At 38.8% G+C, this 27,634-nt stretch overlaps 1 protein-coding gene across 1 annotated transcript in view; it reads left to right on the top strand.

Moving 5' to 3' along the window:
• The window catches only part of LOC122800252 (protein Daple-like), a 475,569-nt gene that overhangs the window by 236,390 nt on the left and 211,545 nt on the right, over window positions 1-27,634 (top strand). Inside the window, exons 10-11 of the mRNA XM_044069743.1 lie at window positions 17,678-17,848; window positions 25,314-25,439. Coding sequence (XP_043925678.1) covers window positions 17,678-17,848; window positions 25,314-25,439 — 297 coding nt within the window. The remainder of the gene's footprint in view (window positions 1-17,677; window positions 17,849-25,313; window positions 25,440-27,634) is intronic.

Here is a 27,634-nt window from a genome sequence, read left to right as displayed (position 1 = left end):
GCAATCTTGAGAGTTAAATGTATTTTGTATAAAATTTACGGTTTTCTTTTATTATAGAGCCTGTTTACATGTGGGTTACACATTAGGGGTTTATTTTTAAACTTGGCATTGTCTATACTTTGGAGGGGACATATGCAGCTATTTACATGTGTGCATAATTTGGCGGTAAAGAGTTCTGTATAAGCAGAAAAAATATATGCAGCACTGTATTCAATAATAAGCTGAAGCATTAATGTGGTACAACGATTTCCCTGAAAAGTTTAGGCATGACCTTTGGAATTATATGAGAGACAGAGTATGTTTTTCTGATTCTGAAACTTATCCACTGGTCATTGTTTAAATGTTACCTACCACTGCCCTTTGAATAGTGATGATGGTATAATAATGCTTTGGGCATTCATTTTGTAATCATTATTTATGTTTTATTTTTTGCCAAGTCTTGTGATGCTACGTTTACTGATTACAAAGGTGAGATCAGAACTATAGCACCAGGTATGTAGTTTTCAGACCCTCTTGGGGAACTCTTGTCATATTTTGTCAAAAAGTAATTGTACTAAAATCAGTGGCGGCTGGTGACTTCAAATCAAAGGGGGGCTGCAGGAGACAGCTGAATGGGTGGGGTCAATAGGAAGGGGTGTGGCCAACTAGAAAGGGGGGGCTATGCTCAAAACCACAAAAAACTAACTAAATACACTGCCATGGGTGCCAAACCATCATTATGAGAGTCCAATCAAGACAAAATGAAGTGCAGAAGAATAAAAATGTTTCAGTGCATTGGCTGCATGACAGCTTACTTAATATCTAGATGGAAACAAAAAGGTTGTGAGGCATGAAAAAATAAATTACTTTTTAAATACATTAATGGAATGCCAGTCAAAATCAAGTATAAGAAAAACAAGCAGCACTCAACTCAAACCACTTCTTGCACTGCAGTTCTAATTATAATTTATATTCAGCTTTATTAAAGTACCAGGTAACATTATTTTGACTGACTGGGTTCTATCAGTGAGCCAGTTAGCTACCCATCTGGTAACATACAGGTTGATGCCTAGCTGGGAGAGTTTATCTGTTATGCTGGAGTGAGGAATAGTATCAAAGGCTTTGGCTAGGTCAAGGTACACAGTAAGCACCATCTTCCCCTTGTCCATGGCATGATCTCCCTTTGGCAAAACCAAACTGTGTGGAGTCAAGCGCTCCATGGTTGCCAATGTCCTTGTTTATAAGGTCCATGATAATGTGTTCCATGGCCTTGCAGATCAGGCTAGTTAGTCTGATGGGCCTATAACTGCCTGAGTCAGTGGACACTCCACCTTTGTGTAGAGGGATGACTGTGGCTGTCCTCCATTCAGCTGAGATGAAGCTGATGATCAGGCTTTGGTTGAATAGGGTGCCCAATGGAGCAGAGAGCTCATGCTTGACTTCATGTAAGACACAGCCAGGGATGGTGTCAGGTCCCACAGAGACAGTATTTTTTGCCTTTGAGAGGGCATTAAAGACTTGCTCACTGGTGATGAGAGGAGGGAGGCAGGTGCTGGAGATGTCCTGGTTTACTGATGTGGGGACAGGGGTTCCACTGAACCTGCCTGCCAGCAGGTTGACTATATCTATGGCTTTTGTGTATGTGGTGTTCTTGACCACCACTTTAGAGCAGATTTAGGTGTTAGCTCTGAGATTGCAGACATATGTGAAGAAGGCCTTGTGATTGTCCTTAGTGGATATGGCCAATCTGGACTCGAAGTTAGCCTTAGAGGATTTTATCAGTGACCTCATTTTTTGTTCAGACAAAGGAAAGATTGCATCCAACTTACAGCAAATTTTTCATTTTAATATAGAGTTTGTTTATTGCTGCTATCCACCAGACTGGTTTACTCTTCCTTGAGGAAGACGATTTTGGTCCAGTCAGATATTGCTAAGTCCATACAGCTATGCAGGTGTTCATATAGTTTTTTGGTATAGGCTTGGACATTAGTGCTAGTTCCAACCGAAGGGATGACGGCTGCAAAGCTGCTTTTACCTGCTCTCAGGAGATAGTAGTCAGCTTTAGAAAAGTTTTTTTGTTTGACCCTGATAAGGGGTCAGGGGAGATGGTGACTTCGAAAGTGATCACTTTATGGTCAGATCTTACCAAGGAGGATGACACTACAGGGGTGCTACAGTGGCTACTCATGTTGGTTAGTACAAGTTCCAGGATATTTTCACCTCTCGTGGGGGTGTCGACCAACTGATCCAATGCACTGGCATTGACAAAGTCAAGGAATCTCTTGGTGTTCATGTTTGGGCCAGAATAGGTCTTCAACTCTATGGTTGGGTAGTTAAAGTCACCCAGGATCAGGGCAGAGAGTTGAATCTTGATGGAATCAAGTAAATCCAGATAGGTAGAGTAGGCATCCTGAGTCATGGTCGGGGCACTGTAGCTAGCTATGATTTGAATAGGTGTTTTTTCAACAGTTAACTGCACTTGGAGTGTCTCCTGTGCGTCATGTTGTTTGACCAGCCTGGAGGTATGTGTGTCTTTGATAAATATTGAAACTCCACCTCCTTTGGCTTTGTAGCCCTCCATTTGGGGTCTGAAAGTATGGTAGGATGAGTAACCTGGTAAGGCTGGGGTGATCACTGCAGCTTTGGACCAGGTTTCAGTGACTGCACAAATGTCAGCATCCTCCAGTTGAGGAATGCTTGCAATGAGTACAGTTTCATGTTAAGACTCCTAGCGTTTAACAGCAAGACCTTTACATTTCATTTAGAAGAATTTTTTACGTTGGTAATTTTGTGCTCATGACTTTGCCTAAAAAGGCACTATGGGGGAGGCAAGAGCCTTTGCCAGAAGCCTGAAGCCCAGGGAGACAGATGAAAGCCATTTCTAGTAAAGCATTGTGGTTTGTCAATCATGTCCTCCCAGGCTGTCAGGTATTGGATCTCCTTGGAATGACACCAGAAACTAAACCAATTATTAAAGTCAATCATTTTCTGTTTGTATTGAGGCATCATTCTCGGTGATGGTAGGATGCTGCTTAAGGCTAGGGACATACCTGCTTGGGACACATATTCAGCAAGCTCAATCATGCCTCTCTTCAAATAGTCCAGAGAGGTATGTCTCAGGTCATTCACACCAACATGGACTATGATAGAGTCATAACAGTACCTGTTGTTAAGAGACTTGAGTGTGTGCATGATATGGTGGATTACAGCACCTGAGAAGCAACTTATCATGACTTTCTCCTAGTCTAGTCTGGTAAGGAGCACATCAGTGGGTCTCACAATAGAGTCTCCTATGACTAGTATGTTGGAATTGTGGCTGGGCCTAAGAGGCTGTGAGACACATGTGTGTACTATGTGTGGTGCTTGGTGCTGTGGGTTGTGATGTGCGTGTGTGTTTTTGCTTTGGAGGTCTCTTTTGTTTAGATATATTTTTGTTGAGAATTGCATTTGCAGGAGTGTGTTGTATAGGTGTGGGTCATGTTAGAGGTGTGGTGTTGGTAGTGTTTGAGCAGACAACCTTCTCAGTGCCAGATGTACTGGCTTGTGAATGAGACAGTAAGGATTCTAGGTTCTTAATGTAATTGCATCTCTCACATATTGTGCTCCTAGGTGGTAGTAGCAGAGGGTTGTCTGTGAACATAAGGCATTTGTTACATTGTCTCAGGATGCCCATATCAACCAGACTAGCAGGAGAAACATAGGAAATTGTCCGTCCATGGTTGTCATAATCTGTGGAAGAAAGGTCAGGGATAGTAGAGTGGGTACTATTTGAGGAGATTACCTATTATTGTGAGCAGGGCTGGATAAAATCAGTACAGTAGCTGCAAGGGAGGGCTTCACTTAAACAGGAGTGTTGGTAACGGAAAAAAATGTACCTGAGATACCTTGCAAAGGGTTAAAACAGCACAGTGGCAGTGAGCAACGCGGAAACAAGCACAAACACATGCAAATGTGGGGTTTAAATACTACAAAAATTAAAGTAAAATAGAAACACTGGAATTGACCGATCAACCTTTGTCCCTGAGCTCTTAGATAAGCACCCTATGTCGAATCAGTTCCAGCCAGTTCACTTACTCCCACTAAGTGCAAGCAGGCCCTAGCCAACACAAGATAGCATAGCAGGAAATACAGGAATCACACAAACAGATCTGGATACAGCAAAACCTGTAAACAGACTATACTAAAGATATTTAAACAGTGTTTAGGTCAATTTAACACAGGAGAACAGATACACACTTAAATGTAACAGTAGCAAAGACGAGCAAACTGATTTAAACAAATTAACAAATTAACCAATAAAAAATCTCAAAACTGAGACCTGTTCCAGCAACCTTCAATCAGGTGAGTTCTAACTGCACACTCCTGCCACTAGGGTGCAGGAGAACCCTCTCCAACAAAAGATGGCCTGGTTTAGTGCTCAAGTTATACAGAGCTAGATTCACAGATCTGAATCTAGTCTATGCGACAGCAAACAAGGTACACTAATTTAAGAACAAAACAGTTCAGTAAGCAGGCACAATAAGCCTTCAACTAGCAATTCCCAGCTCAGAAGGGCAGAATCTACCCTCTCCTCCCACAAGAGTATAGTCCACAAACCTTCTTAGCTGGATAGGAATGTAGGTGCATACCTTAAATAAGAAACCTGTTCATCAGCTCCTCACAGTAATTAGCTAGATCTTATTCTTATTTAATTAATGAATATAAACATAATGTTTCCTAGCTGACCCTAGCCAACAACTTGTAAGACACCAAGAAAAAAAATTTGCAGTAAAACACAATTTAAAATATAATAATCAGTACTATAATAAGATCAAAATAAAAAACTAATGGAAATATCCAAACCTTAAATGTAGAAAATCCCACAGCAGTTCTATACTCAGAGCTACAGCTCTTGTAGTTGGATGGGGTCTATAATTAATTATCCAGGTCCACTGATCTTTGTGCAAGGGAATGACTACTGCGCAAAGCCTGTTTAGACATTGAATAGCTTTTGTAGAAGGTTTGTTAAGTTTTGTTTCAGGCTGACCAATGAGCAGCCCGGTATGTTATCTTGCCCTATGGAAGTAATATGCTTGGCCTTGGTTAGTGCATTGAGGACATTTTCTTGGGAGATTTGAGGAGAGTTATAGATGCAGGCATGTGATATGGAAATATAGGAAGGGAGTGGGGGTGACGTTTGAGCTAAATTTGTCCACTATTAAACTAGCTGTGTCTTCTTGGTGTGAGTATGTGATATAATTTTCGATTAGCTTTGCACAGTGTTGTGCTTTGTTTCTAAGGTTTCTGATTAAGTTAAAGAAGGCACCATGGTTATCTTTCACCTGGGTGGCTATGTTTACCTCATATCTGAATTTAGTTGATTTGATCAGGGTCCGGAGTTCCCTGTTATGTTTAGCAAGAGAGTTTTTAGCAATCTTGAGAGTTAAATGTATTTTGTATAAAATTTATGGTTTTCTTTTATTATAGAGCCTGTTTACATGTGGGTTACACATTAGGGGTTTATTTTTAAACTTGGCATTGTCTATACTTTGGAGGGGACAGATGCAGCTATTTACATGTGTGCATAATTTGGCGGTAAAGAGTTCTGTATAAGCAGAAAAAATATATGCAGCACTGTATTCAATAATAAGCTGAAGCATTAATGTGGTACAACGATTTCCCTGAAAAGTTTAGGCATGACCTTTGAAATTATATGAGAGACAGAGTATGTTTTTCTGATTCTGAAACATATCCACTGGTCATTGTTTAAATGTTACCTACCACTGCCCTTTGAATAGTGATGATGGTATAATAATGCTTTGGGCATTCATTTTGTAATCATTATTTATGTTTTATTTTTTGCCAAGTCTTGTGATGCTACGTTTACTGATTACAAAGGTGAGATCAGAACTATAGCACCAGGTATGTAGTTTTCAGACCCTCTTGGGGAACTCTTGTCATATTTTGTCAAAAAATAATTGTACTAAAATCAGTGGCGGCTGGTGACTTCAAATCAAAGGGGGGCTGCAGGAGACAGCTGAATGGGTGGGGTCAATAGGAAGGGGTGTGGCCAACAGAAAGGGGGGGGCTCTGCTCAAAACCACAAAAAACTAACTAAATACACTGCCATGGGTGCCAAACCGTCATTATGAGAGTCCAATCAAGACAAAATGAAGTGTAGAAGAATAAAAATATTTCAATGCATTGGCTGCATGACAGCTTACTTAATATCTAGATGGAAACAAAAAGGTTGTGAGGCATGAAAAAATAAATTACTTTTTAAATACATTAATGGAATGCCAGTCAAAATCAAGTATAAGAAAAACAAGCAGCACTCAACTCAAACCACTTCTTGCACTGCAGTTCTAATTATAATTTATATTCAGCTTTATTAAAGTACCAGGTAACATGCTGAAAGTAGAAATCTCTGATGCCCCCACTTGTAAAAATGTTCCTTATCTAAAAAAAGACCTGCTGCCTGACAAATATCTACTTGTTTCATGGGGAAAACATGATCAAAGTAAAAAATGAAAAGCAAACAAGAAATAAGCTCAAGATACATTGCTTAAAAGGATTACTGTACAGGTTATGGACCACACGATTGGCATTCTGTTTAGTTTACGGGTAAAGCCTGCAGAGATGACTGGAAGTCTCCAAATGTAATGAGCTTCTTAAAATAATGTAATCCTGTCCTTTATTACAAATACTGTCATATGCATTTCAATACCCAAGGCTTATACATTATCTAGTTAAGTGTTCTCTACATGGCAACAACAGAAAGGCTTTCAATGCTGGCAGTTCTTTAACAGTATGCTTATTAAAGCTTACTTGCATCTTACAATCTCAGCCAAGCTTAATTGATGGTCATTAAAGTATTGCTACGTAAACACAGAGCAACAGGCACTTTGAGTAATAAGCATAAATCAACAGTACAAAAAATATGACAGAAACCAGACCATTCTGCAAAAATCAAGGACAGATGAAAAGCCACTCCTGTACTTGTATCTACCTTGGATGGGGGGATACCCTGCACATTTACACTGCATAACTACTCCTTGCCTTGCTTCAACACATCCAGAGTCACTACATGGGGGAGTGGGGTGCAACAAGTATGTCACAATTTGAAATGTCTCTGGCTGACTGTGATGACCCTAACACATTTGTCATACCTCTCAACCTCAGAGCAAGAAATCTGGACAAAGCCATACAAAGAAGTGGGACAAAGGCCAAAAAACAAGGACAATTTTTTGAAAATATTGATCTTATAAACTTAGAAAGATAATAGAATAGGTTGTGCATTAGCATGAATTTTCTGAATGGTATGAAATCTGAAACTCAAATGTCTGTCATTATTTTCTAACTTCAGTCTTTAATAATTTGTCACGAATTTGCCAAAAAAAACACAATTTTATGAAAAATGGACCAAAAATGTGATGTAAAAATATAAAATAGCCACACAATACAGCTGGAAACCTGTCAAAGAAGGGACAGTTTAATATTAGTACTGCTAACTTGAGCAGCTGACAAAATAAAAGAATCTACATGCATTTCTGAAAAAAAAGTAATCTATAACTATGATTACAGTTATTTCTTAATTGTAAACCCTCCATGTTTTCTTCCAAAATTGCTATTTTGCGGAGGGATTATTAGGGGAAGAGCAACATTTTGAGCCAAAATCAGGGGCAGTTGAGAGGTTTGGCTATGCCTAATTCTATAAAGCAATTTCCATGTATGTACCTCTCAACCTGTTAATGCAGTAAATCTGGACAAGGCCAAATATATTGGGGGAACATATAAACAGTACTAAAAATTGCTCTTGTATAAACTGAGACAATTGATAGAACAACAAGTCTTACTTTAGCATGCATTGGTTATGAAGTCTGAAACTCAGTGTGTCATTATTTAGTGACTTAATTCCTAAATGATTTGCCACAAATTTTATGAGGAACAAACCAAAAATAAGAAGCAAAAATCTATTCATTCTTTGAAAATCTGGACAGTTGAGAGGCATAGTTCAGCTGGGGATGTCTAAGTTTGCCGCCCTTCCCCTTCACAAAATCATGGTCAAATGGAGCCTCCTCCTGCAGCCATTCCAATGATCCCATTACTTGGCTATTTCACTCCATTTACCATAAACACTAATGTGCATACTGATTTACTTCTATGATGATCTGGACTTCATTTGAAAGTTTTATTTTGCATTTTACAGCACAAACACCAAGCCATTTGCTAAACAAACTCAGCATTAAAACTTCTCTGTCCTTGAAACTCATATTCATTGAAACAGCATTGAAACCCGCATTCAAAGAAAATACATTTTACCAGTGGCAGATAAAGATTAATTCTGGGCTGTTTTCAAATCATAGGTCCCTTGCATATGAAACATACATATGCTCTTTGATACACTTTCCTATTGTTTTGAACATTTTTCCAGTAAACAATGAAACAAAATGCATGCACCAATAATGACAAAACTGCCCAATTCAGAACATTTCCTTCATCAAAGTCTACTCAAACTTCTACAGTCCACCAGTATCAGTAAATATGCACAATTCTACAGTCCACCATTATCAGTAAATATGCACAATCTCTGAAGTAAAAAAGTCATCTAAATAATTCCACATTAAATAAATCTGTAACTAATGAAGAGGTTGCTGCTAGCAAAAACCTTTATATTTCATGGTTTCATCGAAAAATAAAGTGTCTGATGCCCCTGAGGAATAAATTGCCTATATTACATTAAAAATGATAAGCTAGTAATACTGCAATAGGAAATGGATGGCAAACAAGATAACAGGCTCATAGTTAGTATCAACTTTTTCAGTACAGCAGCATTCACCCCTTGTGGGAGTAGAACCAACAACCTTCTGCATCAAAAGTAAGTACACAACCTGTTGTGCTATTAACATTGCAAGCTAATTTTCCATAAGCAGCACTAAACTTCTCTTCCCCTGCAGCTCTCAGCTCCTTGTAAAATCTATTCAATACTCAACTGCATCTCAACTTTGCAGCACAAGAAATCTGGAAAAAGCCAAATTTATTGGGGGGGCTCAAAAGGCCAAAGACCAGAGACACATTAAACATTGCTTGTATAATCTTGGAAGGTTGTAGAAAATGCTGTGTTACCACCATACATTTTACTGCCAAGGTCCCTGTGCAAAAGAGTCAGAGCAACATACCACAATGCCAAATCACCTGCTTTGTGAAAGAAAAATGCTGTGTTACCACCATACATTTTACTGCCAAGGTCCCTGTGCAAAACAGTCAGAGCAACATACCACTACACCATATCAGCTGCTTTGTGAAAGAGAGGAAGACTGAAACTTAAATGGCTATCATTTAATGAATTCAGTTCTCACCATAGCTGTCAACCTCTTAGCCCAAAACACCTGGACAAACTCGGTAATGAGGGACTACAGCCCTTAGACATATTCAGTGAATTCAGTTCTTGCCATAGTTGTCAACCTTAGCACAAAAAACTGGACAAAGCCAATAATGGGGCAATACAGTCCCAAAAATAAGGACAAATTTCAAATATTCATCTTATAAACTTAGAAAATTGCTAGAATAAAAGGTTGTGTTACTATGTATTTTCTGAAGAATATGAAGTCTGAAATTCAAATGCCTGTCAATTTTATTTAACATTTGTTAATCAGGACAATCTGACTTGGAACAAAAAACAATTTTCAGCAGAGGCCCAGGAAGAAATAATGCAGACATGTCTTTATAACATGGGAGGACACAAAAGCAAACCCACACAAACACAGGGAGAAGATGCAGACCCCACACAGAAGGCACCCCAGCCAAGAATCAAACCCAAGAACCTGCAGCCGTAAAGCAACAATACTACCACTGCACCATCAAATATTAAGCATTGCAACATTTAGAAACCACAGATATTATGAGGAACAGATCAAATCAAATAGGAGGCAAAAATCTGCAATTTTTTACAAATGTTGGTGGGTAGGGAATTCAGGTCCTTAACACCTGCATACAAGGTACAGGGTTCAAGTCTGAGTATTTCTACCCAACACCATTTGTTCTCTAGCCACTAGTATATAGTAACTGGGGCATTTTACACACACACTCACACATTTCTAATGTAGTTTACTGCATTAGTTTTAATTTATTTTCCCACACTAGTAAAAAGTGGCTTCATTACGTGCCACAGATATCAAGGGAGGAATGTCAAATATCAATAGCAGCCCCTTCATATTTTTGTTCTTTTTCTTTTCTTTTTTTTTTTCTTTTAACTGACACTCACTAAACACTAACAGTTTGCTTTAATGAGCAGAAGCAATATTTCACCCATTTTTTTTTTCTGTCCATGCTTCACAGCAGCTTAATATGCCATCTTGAAACCAAGGATTTGACTCCAGGTTCTCCTTATATAGTAATATCCTGCTGGAGAACATCTGTTCTACTACAGGGTATTGATTTGAATTTCCACAGATTTTCTAACGCTAGTTAAATGTGCAGCATCTTGTTTAAGTTGTAAAAGGAAACCTCAGCACTTTGAATGTATATCCCATGACTTTAAATACAGTGTTGTAGAGACAGTGTTACAATATGCAAAGTATGTATGTCAGACTTAAAAATAATCTGCTATATATCTGTTGAGATGCTTATTCCTTTAACTTCACACACACACACACACACACACACACACACACACACACACACACACACACACACACACACACACACACACAAAAATAAAGTGCCAAGCAGTTACAGCCACTTTGTTGACTGTCTGCCCCATAGATGCTCACTGTGATCCAATGAATGTAAAACAATACATGTATTGCAAAGCAACACAGATTTTCCCACATCCTACCTTACTTCTCAACTCTTCTTGATTTTGTAGAATGCCGAGTTATTTTTGCATCATCATTTTACTGTTTTCTGTGGAAAACAATGTTTGATTTTCATGTTTCTTTTTGTTCAGAAAAAGTATGCTAATGTAAAGGCTATTGTTCTATTAGGTTTTCAAGTAAAAGGTGATATTTAAAATTGTCCCTGATTTTGTGTTTATGTTGGCATCCCGTTATTGTTGGCTTTGTCCTCATTTTTTAGCAAAGAAGTTAAGAATAAATGGCACTGACACTTGTTCTCTGCCTCTCGCTTTCTCTCTCTCTCACACACACAGAAACACACACACACACACACCAGACACACACACACACACCAGACACACACACACACACCACACACACACACACACACACACACAGTCCCTTCTTCTGTCTCTTTCTTTCTCACACACACACACCAGACACACACACATACAGTCCCTTCTTCTGTATCTTTCTTTCTCTCTCACGCACACACACACACACACACACACACACACACACACACACACACACACACACACACACACACACACACACACACACACACACACACACACACACACACACACACACACACACACACACACACACAGTCCCTTCTTCTGTCTCTTTCTCTCTCTCACACACACAGTCCTTCTTCTGTCTCTTTTTCTCTCTCTCACACACACACACACACACACACACACACACACACACACACACACACACGCACACACACAGCCCCTTCTTTTGTCTCTTTTTTCTCACACACACACACACACACACACACACACACACACACACACACACACACACACACACACACACACACACACACACACACACACACACACACACACACACAGTCCCTTCTTCTGTCTCTTTCTTTCTCACACACACACACACACACACACACACACACACACACACACACACACACACACACACACACAGTCCCTTCTTCTCTTTCTTTCTTTCTCACACACACACACACACACACACACACACACACACACACACACACACACACACACACACACACACACACACACAGTCCCTTCTTCTCTTTCTTTCTCACACACACACACACACACACACACACACACACACACACACACACACACACACACACACACACACACACACAGACCCTTCTTCTGTCTCTTTCTTTCTCTCTCACACACACAGTCCCTTCTTCTGTCTCTTTCTTTCTCGCACACACACACACACACACACACACACACACACACACACACACACACACACACACACACACACACACACACAGTCCCTTCTTCTGTCTCTTTCTTTCTCTCTCTCTCTCTCACACACACACACACACACACACACACACACACACACACACACACAGTCCCTTCTTCTGTCTCTTTCTTTCTCTCACACACACACACACACACACACACACACACACACACACACACACACACACACACACACACAGTACCTTCTACTGTCTCTTTCTTTCACACACACACACACACACACACACACACACACACACACACACACACACACACCAGCGATCACCAGATCAGCTACTACCCGGCCGCACACACTCCTACCAGCCCAGCAATCAGCTCTCCTGCACGACCCAATCCAGCGACCACCTACTAAATCCTCCTGCATACGACCTGGCCGATCAGCTACTAAATCCTCCTGCATACGACCCAGCCGCACACACTCCTACCAGCCCAGCAATCAGCTCGCTCTCCTGCACGACCCAATCCAGCGACCACCTACTTCTCCTGCGTACGACCAGGCCGGTACATCCAATCCAGGATTGACCAAGTAAACTCCTGCATGCTGCAGATACTAAATCCTGCATGCTCCTCCTTCACCAAACGACCGATCAGTACTCCCGCGCATGCACTAAGTCTCGCAAGTCCTGCGAGAGCAGCTCATTCCTCTTATTGGCTCTGACTGTGGCTGAAGCAGTCTGGAGCTCCTCTGTGTGGTGCGGTTGTCACCGCACAGAATCCTGGTATCTCACAGCAATGATTGCTGGGTACCTGTTTGTCCCTATCCGGACTCCTGGTAAGGCAGTCATAAATTTTTTGTTTCACAGATTTTTTTGTTTTATTTTCTAGGTGGGGGGGGGGGGGCTGCAGTCCGGCAGTCCGATAGGACGAGCCGCCCCTGCTACCTGTAGCTTTGAGGGTATTGTTCAACACATTAATTTTGACCTTTGGAGCTATACATAATTGAAATGATTCGTAACTTAAAGAGGTTTTAGTATCAAGCCAGCCTAGTTATCCACTTCAGTCAGCTGATGAGAGGCTATTTATTCCCAGAATGCACTTTTACACACCTGTCAGGCTGCCTTTTTTTTTTTTGTCAATGTCAAGACATGTAGAGTTCACTGACTGGTCAGCTGTTTCCTGCAATCATCAATTTTAAGAAGCCTCTGGATAGGATTAACAAAACTGATGCACACTGAAATCACCTCTGAACAGAAACAGTATGACACACCAAATTCCCAGTGTATGATTCAGAAGGGGAATTGCACTGCAGTTAGCACAAAGATTAAGGCTATAAACTGTTAAGCTACCTCCCGTAGTCCATGGCTTGATTCCCTCAGCCTCCATTTACCTACTTTGTGAGTCTGAATAAGTCACTTAACCAAACAGTGCTCTCAAGCTGCCCTTGGAAAAAAGGGACATTTGAGTCCAGTGAGCTTATGTGGTTATTAAATAAATAAATAAAATAAAATAACATAAAAGCATTGTGTTCTGATCTAAACACCATAGTGCACTGAAACTTAAGGATACTGAGCTGCTCTGTGGGAACTGCTGATTCATCTTTAACAGCAGATAGTTAGGACTGAGTATAAAAGCCTTTGGTTTCACATCCTCTAGCCTAGACTTCTGTTTGCTTTATGGCAGTGTACTCCTTGCAATGTCATAGCTGCATTTACAAAGGTTCCTTCTGGATGCTGTTTGATAGACTCTGTCTGTTTCCAGACCTTGCCCCAAACATGAATAACCAAGAAAAGAGAGCAGAAGCATAATGCTGGCTGTTCATTTTTCCCAATAAGCAAAAATCTTTACTATACCTACTATGTATTCATATCGTCTTCCTTTACATTCATTCAATTGCAATTTCTCGAAGAAGGTTAAGATGAATTGTTTGTCAAGCCACTTTTGGGTCTGTTTGCTGATTAATCATATGGCTATTAAATTAAGCTACTCAAGGATCCACATTTGTTGTTTGACTACTTGACCCAAAATGCAACCCTCCCTCAAAAAAAAAGTACTTGAACCTGATTTTTTGCATAGAAAAATCGTTGAAATCTATGCACATATAGCTCTACAATACTCAGGTAAACATACAACAATAAAAAGCATTAAGAAATACTTTTTTTGCAAGGGGTAAGCCCACTTGCATCCTCTGTTTGGGAGCTTTTCCCCTCACCCACTTATTTTACTTTATCACTCCAAGGGTGCCATTGTACCTTCAGGGAAAAAAGTGATGTGATCACAAGAGGAAAAAATCTACCTTGGACTTTGTCTAGGAGACTTCAAGATAGGAAAACTCTGACACACAGCATACACTTTGACAGGTTAAAAATTGCTGCTGTATGGAACACTTCAGCAATTGTAACCTTGAGCATTTATGCACAAGCAACTTTGATATGTACAGTCTTGGTATGAGCAACTGACTGCAAGCCTTTCAAGAAGGGTAATAGTTGTTTTATTAGCTTGTCTGGGTACTGTCATTCATTAAAACAGGAATCATTATAGACAAAGATTTTATCTAATTAACATGCCAACAATCTGCTTCTTATTCACTGAGATGTCCTACTAATATCTTAAAATGCTACATCTAGGTGATTGCTTGATGGAGGGATCTGTCCTTAATTGCAAGATTCAGAAAAGTGTTTTAGTCACTGCAAGTATTTGGTTGAAAAATACCTATTGTTTTTAGTGAGACTGCACCATTGTGGTGTTCAGGAGGCTTCTACTTAGCTCCACAGTGTTACAGTCTTAACAGTTATTATATTTAGAAATGTGACAACATGGAGGGACAATTTTTTTTTTTATATTTAATTAAAAGTCAACTTTTTGCATTTTGGGGAGTCCTTTGTTTAGCCATAGATTTTTTTCATTCATTTCATAATTTTGAGAACTTGGATGCAAGGCCCACAGCCCATACATGGAGGTGGGTGGGGGGTAGCAAGTTTTGTCCTTTTGAAAAAAAAAAAAAGTGTTTTTGGAGTTGATAGCAAATGCAGTCTCAGCAGTTCCATTTGCACAATCGCACTATAGTCAATCATTTTAAATCTAGATCCACATATCCATACAACTACTTTTAAGTACATGTTCAGATATATGCATCGCAATTCAAATGAGGATGCACTTAAGAAAACGTTTTTTACCGAATTGGGGTGTTATAATTATTTTAGCTGCCATAGATAGAGAGGACTGCTGTTGACAACTTAATGAAACATCATTTCTTACTTAGATCTTTTTATATTTATGGCTGTCAGTGATACTGATGTTTATTCAAGTGTTTACGTAGAGCAGAATTGTGTATGTTGTTTTGACTCTTTACATTATCTTTATTGTTTCTCCATTCTGAAAATGTTTGTTGGCCTGCAGGAGTTTAGTGAAGTAATCTACTGTGTTCATAAAATATATCTTTTATTTATTTATTTTACATTTATTAACCGGGAAAGTCCGACTGGATATAGGTCCATTTTCAGCGGAGGCCCAGGGAGAAAAGCTCCAGACATACATAACAAGTATGAATACAGTGAAATTATTACAGTGAATTATCACAAAATGGACATTTGTTCAGTAATATATACACACGTTCATATATGGATTCAGATAATGGGAAAAATGTATGAAACACTATTGGAGAATGAATCTTCGCCAGCATGGTATTATTGCACAGATATCACCCCATAAATATCAAGTCTGGCACTTGCTATCATGAGCCATGTTCTTAAAAACAAAACAAAAAAAAATGGTAGCCATCTTGTTTATGCTCAATGGGTCTATATTAAATCAATGAAAATCCATTACATCGAATACCAAAACAGCGACACGTATTACTCGAACCGTGAAAATACAGAACGCACTAAACCGCAAAATTTAAAATATCGAACGTTCATAGTCGGCCAACCCCACCACCTGCTACATACTACCTACCCAAACAAAATAAAAAAAACACATACATACACTAACCAAACCCTACTCCTAACCCTAAAGTAAAGCACCAAAACTCAACTTCTAACCCTACACTAAACCCCACATACACATCTGTCTATGCACTATCCTTAACCCCTCCCTAACCCTAAGGTCCGTAACTACCACACACATCCCCTACAGAGATATACCCAAACAAAATAAATAATACACATAAATACATTTAACAAAACCCTACTTCTAACACTACACTAAATCTTACACACATTACCTATCTATGCAATTACCTTAACCCGCACCCTAACCCTAAGGTCCGTAACTATCGCACACTTACCTTACGGAGCTATACCGCAGGCGTGCCAACCAAAACACTTCGACATTTCGAATTTTGTGGTTTTGAACGTTTGACGATTACGTATTTCGCTCAATACGTGTCAATGATTTTGTATTCGCATAAACGGAGTTTCGACAATCTAATAGGAACCCATACTCAATATATGGGCATAGTATTAAAAAGTAAGTGAAAAGAAAAAAGTAAAATAAAAAAAAAAAATCAACTTGAAAAAGTAAGTGCAGCAGCAGTAATAATGACTTGCAATTTTACTTTCCCCTTGCTAAGTGCCACTTAAAAAGATGCATTTATCAAGGTGGGAAAAAAATAAAGAAAATTTTATGCAAGTGTGTGTGTGTGTGTGTGTGTGTGTGTGTGTGTGTGTGTGTGTGTCTATGGCTGTCAGTGTGTATGTGAGACAGACAAAGACAGAGAGTTAGTGAACAAGCAAGAGGGAGCTTTCCTTCTGACGTCTTTGCTGATGAATTCCGGACAAAGTCAGAAGTAACGGGGGAGCAGCATTTAAAGACAGAGACAATTTTTAAATGTGACCCTTATTCACTTAAAAAGGAAATAGAGTGAGAAGCTTTCCATTAACATATATTGTCTGAATAATAATAAGTATGAAACCATAATGGCTGGCTTTAATAGCTGTCAGTAATCCTCAGTGATTTACCAGAACATCAACTGGTTTTGATGGACATAGCAAAAATGAGGCAAAACCAAGGACAGCTGAGAGGCATGGGGGTTTCAGTGTATGATTTTTTGTCATTCATTTCATCACAGTGAGACATCTGAGGTGTATTTGGTCAAGAAAATGGCTGTAATTGCTGGGCACATATATGTGTGTGTGTGTGTGTGTGTGTGTGTGTGTGTGTGTGTGTGTGTGTGTGTGTGTGTGTGTGTGTGTGTGTGTTGACTTTAAACACTTACATAATATAAAATACTTCCTCTAACAACAGTTGCATATGCTACAATATCTTTGAAACATTAGATGCTAGAACTATTTTACATCAAAAATAAAACAGAGATGTATGTTAGATTAAAAGAAAAATACAAATGTGAAACAATTTAACAAATGGACAGTTCTCTAAGGGTGGGCATTACGCGGTGAGCCTGTGAAGTCATGCCTCTCGCCACCTTTCGGTAGTCTGGAGCACCCAAACTGTCAGGCATTATTACCTATCTTCACCACTGCACCTCTTAAAAAGTAACAGCAAAATTAATGGAAATAGTTATTTAATGTAGAAATTAAACTTTTTTACTTTTATATATTGTCTTGTTCATCACAGGGTATTGAATTTATTTGTTCTTTTGTGTTATCATTTCAGTCAAACATGATTTATTTCTGCCATGAATACTAACGTACTTCTTTATTTTAGATTTCTACCATTAGTAAAGAACGTGATGAGTTGAAGCTTCGCATTCGCCACATGGAAAGCAGCTTGTCTTTCCTGGAGCGTCAAGAACTGGAACGCCAGCTGAACACTGTGAAGAATGAATTATTTTCAGAACAGCGTAGTGCTAGAACAAAGATTGAGGAACTCAGAGAGGTAAGATACAGATAAGGCCTAGTAAAGGAAACCATAGCATGTCACTTCACAAACATGACAGTCTTTCTATGAGTGATTCAGAATTAGATTTGATTACAATGGACTACAGTAGGAAACAATTAGCCTGACTAGTCTACCCATATTTATTATAGCAATAACCCACGCCTGGGTGGTAATAATTACCACGGTTGGCGTGGTTTGGTCGAGGGCCAAGGGACCAAACAAAGCCAACCGTGGGTAATTAGCATTACCCACACCAGAAGTATTATTATACCATGACATTATTTAAGAAAAGAAACTATTACTTTTCTTAAATAATGGCATAGTATAATGCCTGTTTACTGCCCTTCCGCAGATGTCTGGCATCCGCGGCAGTTCTGATGTACTGCGCGCCTGCGCAGTACATCAGAGCTGTGGGCAAAAGCAACGGAGAAAGCAAGATCTCCGTTGCTTTTTTTTTAGTGTTTCGCTATGTTAAATGAGTTTAACATAGCGAGACAGTTTTAAAATAAGCAACGGAGATGTCCGTTGCTTATTTTAAAACTGTCTCGCTATGTTAAACTCATTTAACATAGCGAAACACTAAAAAAAAGCAACGGAGATCCTTCTTACTCCGTTGCTTTTTTTAAAAACACTGTCTCGCTATGTTAAATGGGTTTAACATAGCGAGACCTTTAATAAGCAACGGAGATCTCCGTTGCTTATTTTAAAGCTGTCTCGCTATGTTAAACCCATTTAACATAGCGAGACAGTGTTTTAAAAAAACGAGTTATACTAAGGGAAAAAAGTCCGGGCGACCGGACCTTTTTCCCTTAGTATAACTCAATTTACAACGGGCACGCTGGCCAATCAGCGTGCACGTTTTGGGGGGGTCATGGTATAATATTCTATCCTCAATGCATTCCTTCCTCACCCCCCATTCTCCAGCTCTGATATGCACTGTTGATTGGTAGAGTCACTTTTTCTTCCCCATTCTGGTACTTTGTTTCACTGGTCTCTAACCCAGTCATTGAAGAACTGTCATAGATCCAGGGAGCAGTCCCCTCACCCTCCACCATTCTACTGTCTGTGTTCCATGCTTCCTGTTTAGGTGACATATTTTCACTACATAATTTTGTACACCCCTTTTTTTTCTGTTCATTTTTGAGAAGAGCTTCAGTGATATCCACCTCCCCCCACTTCTTATCTTTGTCCTTTGGACTCCTACTAGTAACTTGATGCCTGTCTCGTTTTGTGGCCTGCAGAAGCTCACACATCACTGTAAATATATCTTGATCAGATCCTTGTAAATTAAAAGAATTAACTGTGTTTCGAATCTGTCTGCATGATGATGCACACCGAAATTTTGTTTATCTGTACCAAAATCCATTCACCCTACTAATGGTAGACCAATCAAGGACTGAGCAACCCTGCAGATCTTTTTCCTGTTCTTTCATCTTCAGTTCCACTCCTCCCAGCTAAGATGCCACACCAGGGTTGTTGTCATCCAGGTACACTACTTTAACTTATTTGTGCTGAATCTCTGCTGTGAAATTATGCACTTAGCAAATGACCACATACTGCTTGCAACACTACACCACCTGAGATTCAAACTCTACCTCTGTTGTCCCAACTTTTAGAACATGTCTTGTACCAGTATCTTGGATTATTCACTCTGTAAATGTTTCCTAAACTAAAGTTAATCCTCTCTGTGACTTTAAGCCACCGCACTCTGTGTCACTTCTTATTTCATTTTACTCATGTCTAATAATTACATTTTTTCTTCCTAGATAATTACCTTTCTTTGTTTCCACTTCATCATCTTTCATTTTATATTCCCATTTCATTTTATTATTTCCATGCAGGCTGTCCGTGTACTAGACTGTTTCTGTAATTAAAAGAAAAAAATAAATAATCAGCTGAGATTGGGTTATCTCTGGGCCTGTAATTTTATCTTTTTGCCATGGAGCAAAGATAAATTGGGACCTGATGTTAATGGGTTAAGTTAATGGTCATGGTGTAGCTGTTTTCACCTGATAATCATTGACTGAAATGAAGAGGATACATCACTAAACTGAAGAGATTATTGTAGTACTTGTTATTGTCCTCCTGGAGTCATATATGCTGTTTTAAAATTATCTTCTTGTTTTTACCATTCTGTGTAATCATCAGCTATGTTAGCTGCTCTTTGGCTTTTTCTAAGGAAGAGTAATATCCTGCCTACCAGTCTTAGGCTACATCACTGAGCTGCCTTGAGGATCTAGAGAAGTGCAGGGTCTCTTCTGGCATTCAGTCACTGCTTCTTACACCAGTCCTGTGTAGTATTTCATAGGTAGGTACTAGGCTATTGGCCCTAGGGACTATATAAGCCTAGCCAAAAGGTACCATGACTTTCGCTACCCAAGAAAATTATTTTCCTGTACCCTGTTGAGCAGAGCCACAGATGTGATCCCCGGGGTGAATTTCCTATTTACCATTCAATCGTCAAGATTTTTCTTGAAGAGTGCTAATGAGGCGCTTTGTTTGATATAGATAAGTAGTTTGTTCCAGTGTATGGGAAGTCTTAGGGACAGGACTCTAACCCTCCAGCATGTTCTGTTTATTGTGGAGACAAGGTTTAGGTCCCTAGAGCTTGTAGCTTGGAGGGATTGGGATTTCTTTAAGTGGAGGATGTCCAACAGCTCTGGGTTTGACGTAGCTTTGTATGTTAGGCAGAGATCGCCTCTAAGTAGGCAACAAGCAAAGGAATAAAACTGGAGTTTTTTTGAGATGGCCTGCATGTTTGAGGCTGGCAATCCTCTTTGTGAGGTATTTCTGTGGCCTTTCCAGTTGTTGTAGATGCCTTGTGAGGTACATACTAAAAGGGTGTTGCACTCTATAATGGGTCTAATGTGTCATGAGTAGAGGGGAACAATGACATATTTTTTTCCTGGATGAGAAACCTTTTGTGATGAGGTGTGCCACGTAGAAGGATTTCCTGACTACTGTGGCGATGTGATGATCAAAGGAGAGACTACTGTTCACCTGTATCCCAAAGGGGATGACAATGCACTTTTTGATATTGAGCTTGAGGCCATGGCTTTGACACCAGGCATCTGTCTCAGTGAGGCCCTTTTGTAGGATGTCCACATCATTAGGAGTTTTATTTTGGCTCCTAGTTTGCAGTCATCTGTGAACTTCATTAGCCAAAGACCTTCTGTATTAGCATGTACTTCAGAGAAGTAGATAGCAAACAGGAGAGGACCCAGGACTAAACCTTGTGGTACTCCACTTGTCACTGGTCTGAAGTCGGATTTGGAGTCTGCTACTTTCACAGTGTGTCAGTGAGCCAGTTGGCAACCCATCTTGTGACATAGGGATTTATACCTAGTTTAGTGAGTTTATCTATAATTCCAGAGTGGGAGATAGTGTCACAAGCCTTGTTAAAATACTAATCTCACTGGTAAGGACTAATGAATGAATGAGCAGCTCATGTTAAAAGTCTGCAGTGCAGGAGTGCCTGCCCAACTAAAGAATCCTTCTGGTTACAGCTAGAGCTGAGCAAATTTCTCATTCTGTGATATGATAAAACAAAGAATCTGTTCAGCTCACAAGTGGCTGAGAAGATGCAAGAGCAGAGGAATGAAGTCCTTTGCAAAAGAAAAAAAAAGAAAAGAAACAAAGAAATCCCTGTTTTTATTTTTACTGCCTCTTAGTACAGTTGTACTGAAAATCAAAAAGCTGCATCTGAGAACAATGCCACTGAATGAGACATGCAAGCAGGTGGTCATTGCATGGGGATGTAAATAAAAGGCACAATGCTGGTATAAGTTTTGCATTGTATAAAACAGACTTCACAAAATGATAGGACTACATACACAATTCTGCCATACAGTTGGAAATACTACAGGGAAAATTGCTACCTTACTTTGTAGCTCTTCTTCTAAATTCATGCCCCTTGGTGCCATAGTATTGTATTTTAGAATTAATCTAGTTTCTAATTTAGTTTACATGAACTGAAAGTCACTAATATAATAACAGAGATGTCTGGAAAGATGTCTATAGAGGTTATTTTCAGAAGTAGCAGTGGCCTAGAAAAGTTTACTGGAATCCAGAACATCATGGTAGACAGCCTGAAGTAAACATTTCTGTTACACTTTCTAGTGCACACCACCAACTCTTCCATGTATTCAGAGTATTCACACCAAGATAATCAGACAGTTGCAAAGACTAAAAAGCACAGAACTGCTTTTAAAATGCACAGCTAATCATTATATTGATAAATGATTTAGGCTTCTTAAATAAAGCATCATCAGTATTAAATTAAAATATGAAAATGTTTCTGCATTTTGAATAAAAGTTTGTGCATTCTTTTGCAAATTTAAAATGCATGTTTTCTTAAAGACTAATGTTATGAAATTTAGAAATGTATAGTAATGGTGAGTTTTTTATGCATATTATGCACACATACACATGTATAATAGTACGTATTTCTACCTCAAATACCTATAATTTAAACCTCTACTACATATCTTACTGTTTACCAACAAATCTGTACTTCTTCACATGCTTCACCATCTTGTATTTTCTCCACTATCCCTTTCATCTGCTAAAAGTTATTTTCTGTCTTTGTCGTTGTCATGCTCACCTAAAATTAATCTAAAATATTATTCAGTAGCTGCAAATGCTATCAGTTTTCTATCTCACATTGTATCCTTTTTTATTAGTTGTAAACCATTCGGATTTAAACTGAAAAATTTATAATCACATAAAGTTTGCTTTGTCATGAAACTTCTTTATAAAAATAAATTATAACCAGTAATTGTTGTATTATGCCATTCTTTCTGAATTTTTATAAAAATATAGAACTGTGTACTGTTTTCATGAATTCCATAAATGTTTTCTTTACTGTATTCCTTATTTTAAGTGACTGTCATATCATTACTTTTCTGTGTATGTATGTTTATTATGTAAATCTTGTATAACTGCCTTCTTCTCATTACTGAAAATGGGGCCTGTGCCCTTTCTGATTTTCTTGGTAAACAGAAGCAAGCAATATATAAATAAATGTTCTAAACAATGCGTGTTTCCTTTTGCATATAACCAGACTAGCCTCCAGCATAGAACTGTTTATTGCAGATAATGAGTTTTTCTTTGTCTGTAATCTAGCTTATCCTATATCTTCTCTAACCTACATAATATTTATATACTGTATGTTTATCCATGCTGTCCTTTAAAATGCATATACTCTCCCTGGGCTTCATTAAAGGGCCTAACACAAGCCATATAGCTCATGCTCAAAAGGCCCTTCTCTCATGATGAGCCCATTTTCTGTTCAGAGACATCTTAGCCACATTGAGGTAAGACCTCATTATTGGCTAATTTGCATTCCTCTGAATCACATTTACTATCACAATGTTAAGATGATTGCTGAACTGCCTGTTGCTGGAGTAAGCTGCTGCGTGTTTAGGCAGTGGTATCCCTTCCCACAGTTTCCCACATGCACAAGTACACACAACACAAACACACATACACACACACACACACACACACACACACACACACACACACACACGTGCGCACACATACGCGCATACAGACACGCACACACACACACACACACACACACACACACACACACACACACACACACACACACACACACACACACACATATAAAACACAGTCCCCATACCTGTCCCTAATCTGTCTGCCCTCCCGCCCTCCCCTAGTCTGCATAATAGTTGAAGTGCCATTATGGCACATATCTGTTATGCCCTGGTGGCTTGTATATCACCCTGTCCTAGATCCTCATGCTGCTGTTGGCTCCATTGTGGCACTCCTTATCATAATAATCCCCTGAGGCCTAATGTTTTCCCCACCCCCAATCATCATTGTGCTGTTGCAGTACTTTAATATTTGACATTCCTCTCCCACCACACTACTGCAGAGGTGTTAAAACTGTCACTGCACTGCGAGACCCTTGCAGAATCGATTCCTCTTGGACTAGAAAAGAAAATCCTGAACAAAAGCCAGCAATTTAGCTACTTTTCAGGCTGTAGCTGGATAACTTCTAAGTATAGTGTAAGACAAGCTCTGAGCCAAACATAAATGAGGGTGATTACAGACAGAAAAGAAGGTATCTTTTTGCAGAAGGTGTAGAAGATGATTGACTCACATAAATCCCATTATATGTCAATTGGATGGGAATTCACAGTTACTTCCTTATGTCTGGAATGAGTCATACAAAGCATTATGAGTAAGAGAAAGGGTTGAGGGAGAACAAGATCACATTGATATATCAACCCCCATTGGTAGCCATGTTGTGGAAAACAAACTAAAATTACAAATAAAGCACTTGAGTGATTTTGAGGTGCTAAAATAGTTCATGAAACAAAGATAGAATGAAAAACAGATTTTTTTTTAGTTATAGGGTGGAGTTTTCCTTTAATCCTAGGCCCACTTTTTTTGCAAGCAGACACCATCTCCAGCCACTAGTACCAGTGGATCACTCCAGGAGGGCCTTTAATGTTTATACAATAGTTCATTGACTATCACTGCCAGCTGTTAATGCCATGGGTGGCAGCTTATCTGAGCATTGCGTCTTAGCTCCTCAATGCTTCATTTTTTAAATTCTTCTTTGAGGAAGTGATGTACATCCCCAGAGTCTTCCATGCTCACAGGTGATGGTGGTGATGGTGGGAAGGTGGGGATTATTTTTTCCTGGCCAGCTGTTTTGCAGTTAGTGACTGTGTTGGCTGATAATGTATGCATGCATCTGTCTAGCTATGATTGCCAGTCATTTACTTGGCAACTTATTTGGTTGACAGTTTTTTGTTGATGTAAAATGAGTGACAGAACAAATGGGTAACTGAACATTTGTGTGAATCACATTTGATTGAATTCAAGCTTTTATATAGGTTCATTGGTATGCACTTGGCTAGCTGTCCTTGTGGGCCATTACACGCCTAGCTAATTTCCTTTTTTGTGTTTGAAATAACCTATCCTATTTGGCTATAGATTGGCCTTATCCATCCCATGACTGATAATTATATATTACACGTAATGAGAGTAATGGGGATCATACCATAGATAATTTGAGGGGACCCATGCATGGGATAAAGAATTTAGGAGCTGCATCTGTCCATTAGTAGTACAGGGACAGTCCTGGGTTAATTTTCTCCTTCCCTTCCATAGATCTAAGTTGCACTTGAAAATGGACAGGTATGAACTTTGTATTATATGGATGGGGAGTCTGTTCAATAGCAGCTCTATCCTCTGTGAAATATTGTTGTCCCTCCAAACTGTGTTTTTTTTTTTATCTTGCACAAGAGCTTTAGATCTCTAGACTGAGTATTTCTGATGCCATTTGACTTGCTGATGTGCAGTAATCCATCAGTATTGAGTCTTGCTTGTTTGAATTTTAACCAATAATTAGGAATGTTCTGGTCTTCTGTAAAAATATAAGTGGAAATAATGCTTTTACCTTCCATTTTTTTTTAATTAGTCTGTGGAAAATTACCAGGCAAAGATGGAAGAGAAGTCAAGGGAGGCATCTGATCTGTTGGAGAAAAGTAATAAACTTGATCTACAACTAAGAGAGATGGTGAAAGAGAAGGAAGCATTGACTGAGGTTAGATTTTTTTATGTTTGGTTAGTAAGAGAATTTTAAGATACATGGATATGCAACATTCAAATTTTAGTACATAGACTTCTGTGCAACAACAGTTTCTATTATTTTCTTTGCCATGAAAACACAAATAGATGTTGCAGTATAATATATTTATTTTCATGTTTTTGTTTCTGTCACTTGGATCTGCTTTTTTTTTTTTTTTTTATGCAGACCTTACTCATATGTGGAAATACATTATATAGAGACGTTGGTCTTCAAGGAAAAATGTTTGCTACTTGTAGGGTGTAAGAACCAACATTGGCTGTGCTTGTTTTGTTATAGCTACTTATTTACAGTAGCCCAACACATCTGATCCCAGCATCTTATTCACTGATTGAACAGCTTAGCTGAGACTCTGAAGTTATCTTATCAAGATTGCATTCTACTTCCTACCCCCATATAGTTATCCAAAGACATGTTAAAGGTATTCATAGATGTTATATTTCTTAAAGGAGAACTCCACCCAAAAGTCCAGTTTTTCTTTCCAAATAGTGTTTTTCATTCTCTGTAATCCAACATTAAACGCTTCTCATACAGAAAAACATCATTTAATAATTATGTTTGCCTTTCTTTCTTGCATTTGTCTTGTCTGTTACATCAGAACAGCTACTAAGAGTTGCACAGTAATTTGGGACACTCATCCCAACAACAGAGCCATTACGAACACAATGACATTTAAATGTGCCTTATCAGTTACAGGTTGCCAGCATCACACCTCAGATAAATAGTGTAACCTGGATGTGAACAAAGGCAGGGCTTTCAAGCTTAGTTTTCAGATGCAAATGTTTTTCCCTGTAATAAAACCCAGTGCCACAAAGAAAGAAAGCAGATATGTTCATCTAACTCTTCCTTCTGTCACTATTTGATTTTAATTTTTTTTCTGCACTGTAATTTCTGTCAAAGTGCATGTTTCTTCTGGAATTGGGGAAAGAAGATTAATATCAAAGACTTTAATTCTAGCTGCAATGTTTAAAACTATGAATGCAACACAAACTATCTCAGCCCAAGTAACACCTATAAATCACAGGGGTCAGAATTCTCACACTTGAACACTGAACTGCAGGTGTTACTTTGAAAATAAAAGGAATCACAGTAATTAAAAATGTGGATTGATGCTGACAGTGAAAAGTAAGCAGTCACAGCAATGTCGTAAACTGATGACAGGGAAAACTACAGTAAATGGTCCCCTCATCATAAGGATTTATTTTCATCAGTCTAACACAACATCAGGAAGTTGAAGGCATTGACTGTAAAACAAAATAATGCTAGCCATGGCAGCCTCCTTCAGATCATTTTGGGGTATAACAAATCAGAAAATATTAACCATATTTACTTTGATACAGAGAGGTATTAGCAATGCAGAAACGTTCAAAAATTGGCTGAAAAACATGTTTTTTACCATTATTTGGTGCTGCTCTCCTGTAAATTATGCTGGATATTGTTTATTAGCAAAGGATGGTCTCCAGGACAAATCTACATTTGATTTAGTGTTATTGACATAAATTTTAACCACTGAGCCTAACCTCTTTGGTGTTGATATTTTATGACATATAAGATAGAAAGGGATTCTGGCAGAGTGAGAAGATAGCCCTTACAGTTCTTATTAATTAAAAGCCTTTTTGATGTTTTTGGCTGCTTCTTTGTACACATGCCTTTTTCCATGTAAGGGCCTTAGATTATGTCTATATGGCTCATAAGCGGACAAACAAGATCTGAGGTATTATCCAGCTGCATTATGGGAAGAGTACTAGCCCACGAGCTTGGTTAAAGTCCTCCAGCTAACAAACAGGCCGAGACGGATCTGAGGGATCGGATCCAGCCCAACTGTGAGAATAAGGGGCAAGATGGACAATACACATGGAATGTTATGGTGAGTATATAACTTCTTTTTTTCGCCACTTACTTTATTTGAAAGCATACAGTTCACATCTAGCTTTCCTAGTACTTCCACAGCCTGAGTCATGTTGTCAATTTCAGTCTTTTTCCTCATTTTGTAACCGTAATGTTTTAATCTTTCCAAGTCCAATTTAGAATTCTTCCTTTTAGCTTGCCTCTTTTTTTCTACCTTCTCTGTTGCAAAAATAATGTCTTTTTCTTTAGACTGAATGTTTTGTGTTTGAACAATGTTATCATTTTTTGTAATCTGAGTATTGCAT

The sequence above is a fragment of the Protopterus annectens genome, chromosome 4.part0 (assembly GCF_019279795.1).
Source record: "Protopterus annectens isolate FY-2018-M chromosome 4.part0, PAN1.0, whole genome shotgun sequence".
In the NCBI taxonomy this organism is placed as follows: Eukaryota; Metazoa; Chordata; order Ceratodontiformes; family Protopteridae; genus Protopterus; species Protopterus annectens.
Note: the sequence above shows the minus strand (reverse complement) of the source record. Positions and strands in the feature narration are given on the sequence as shown.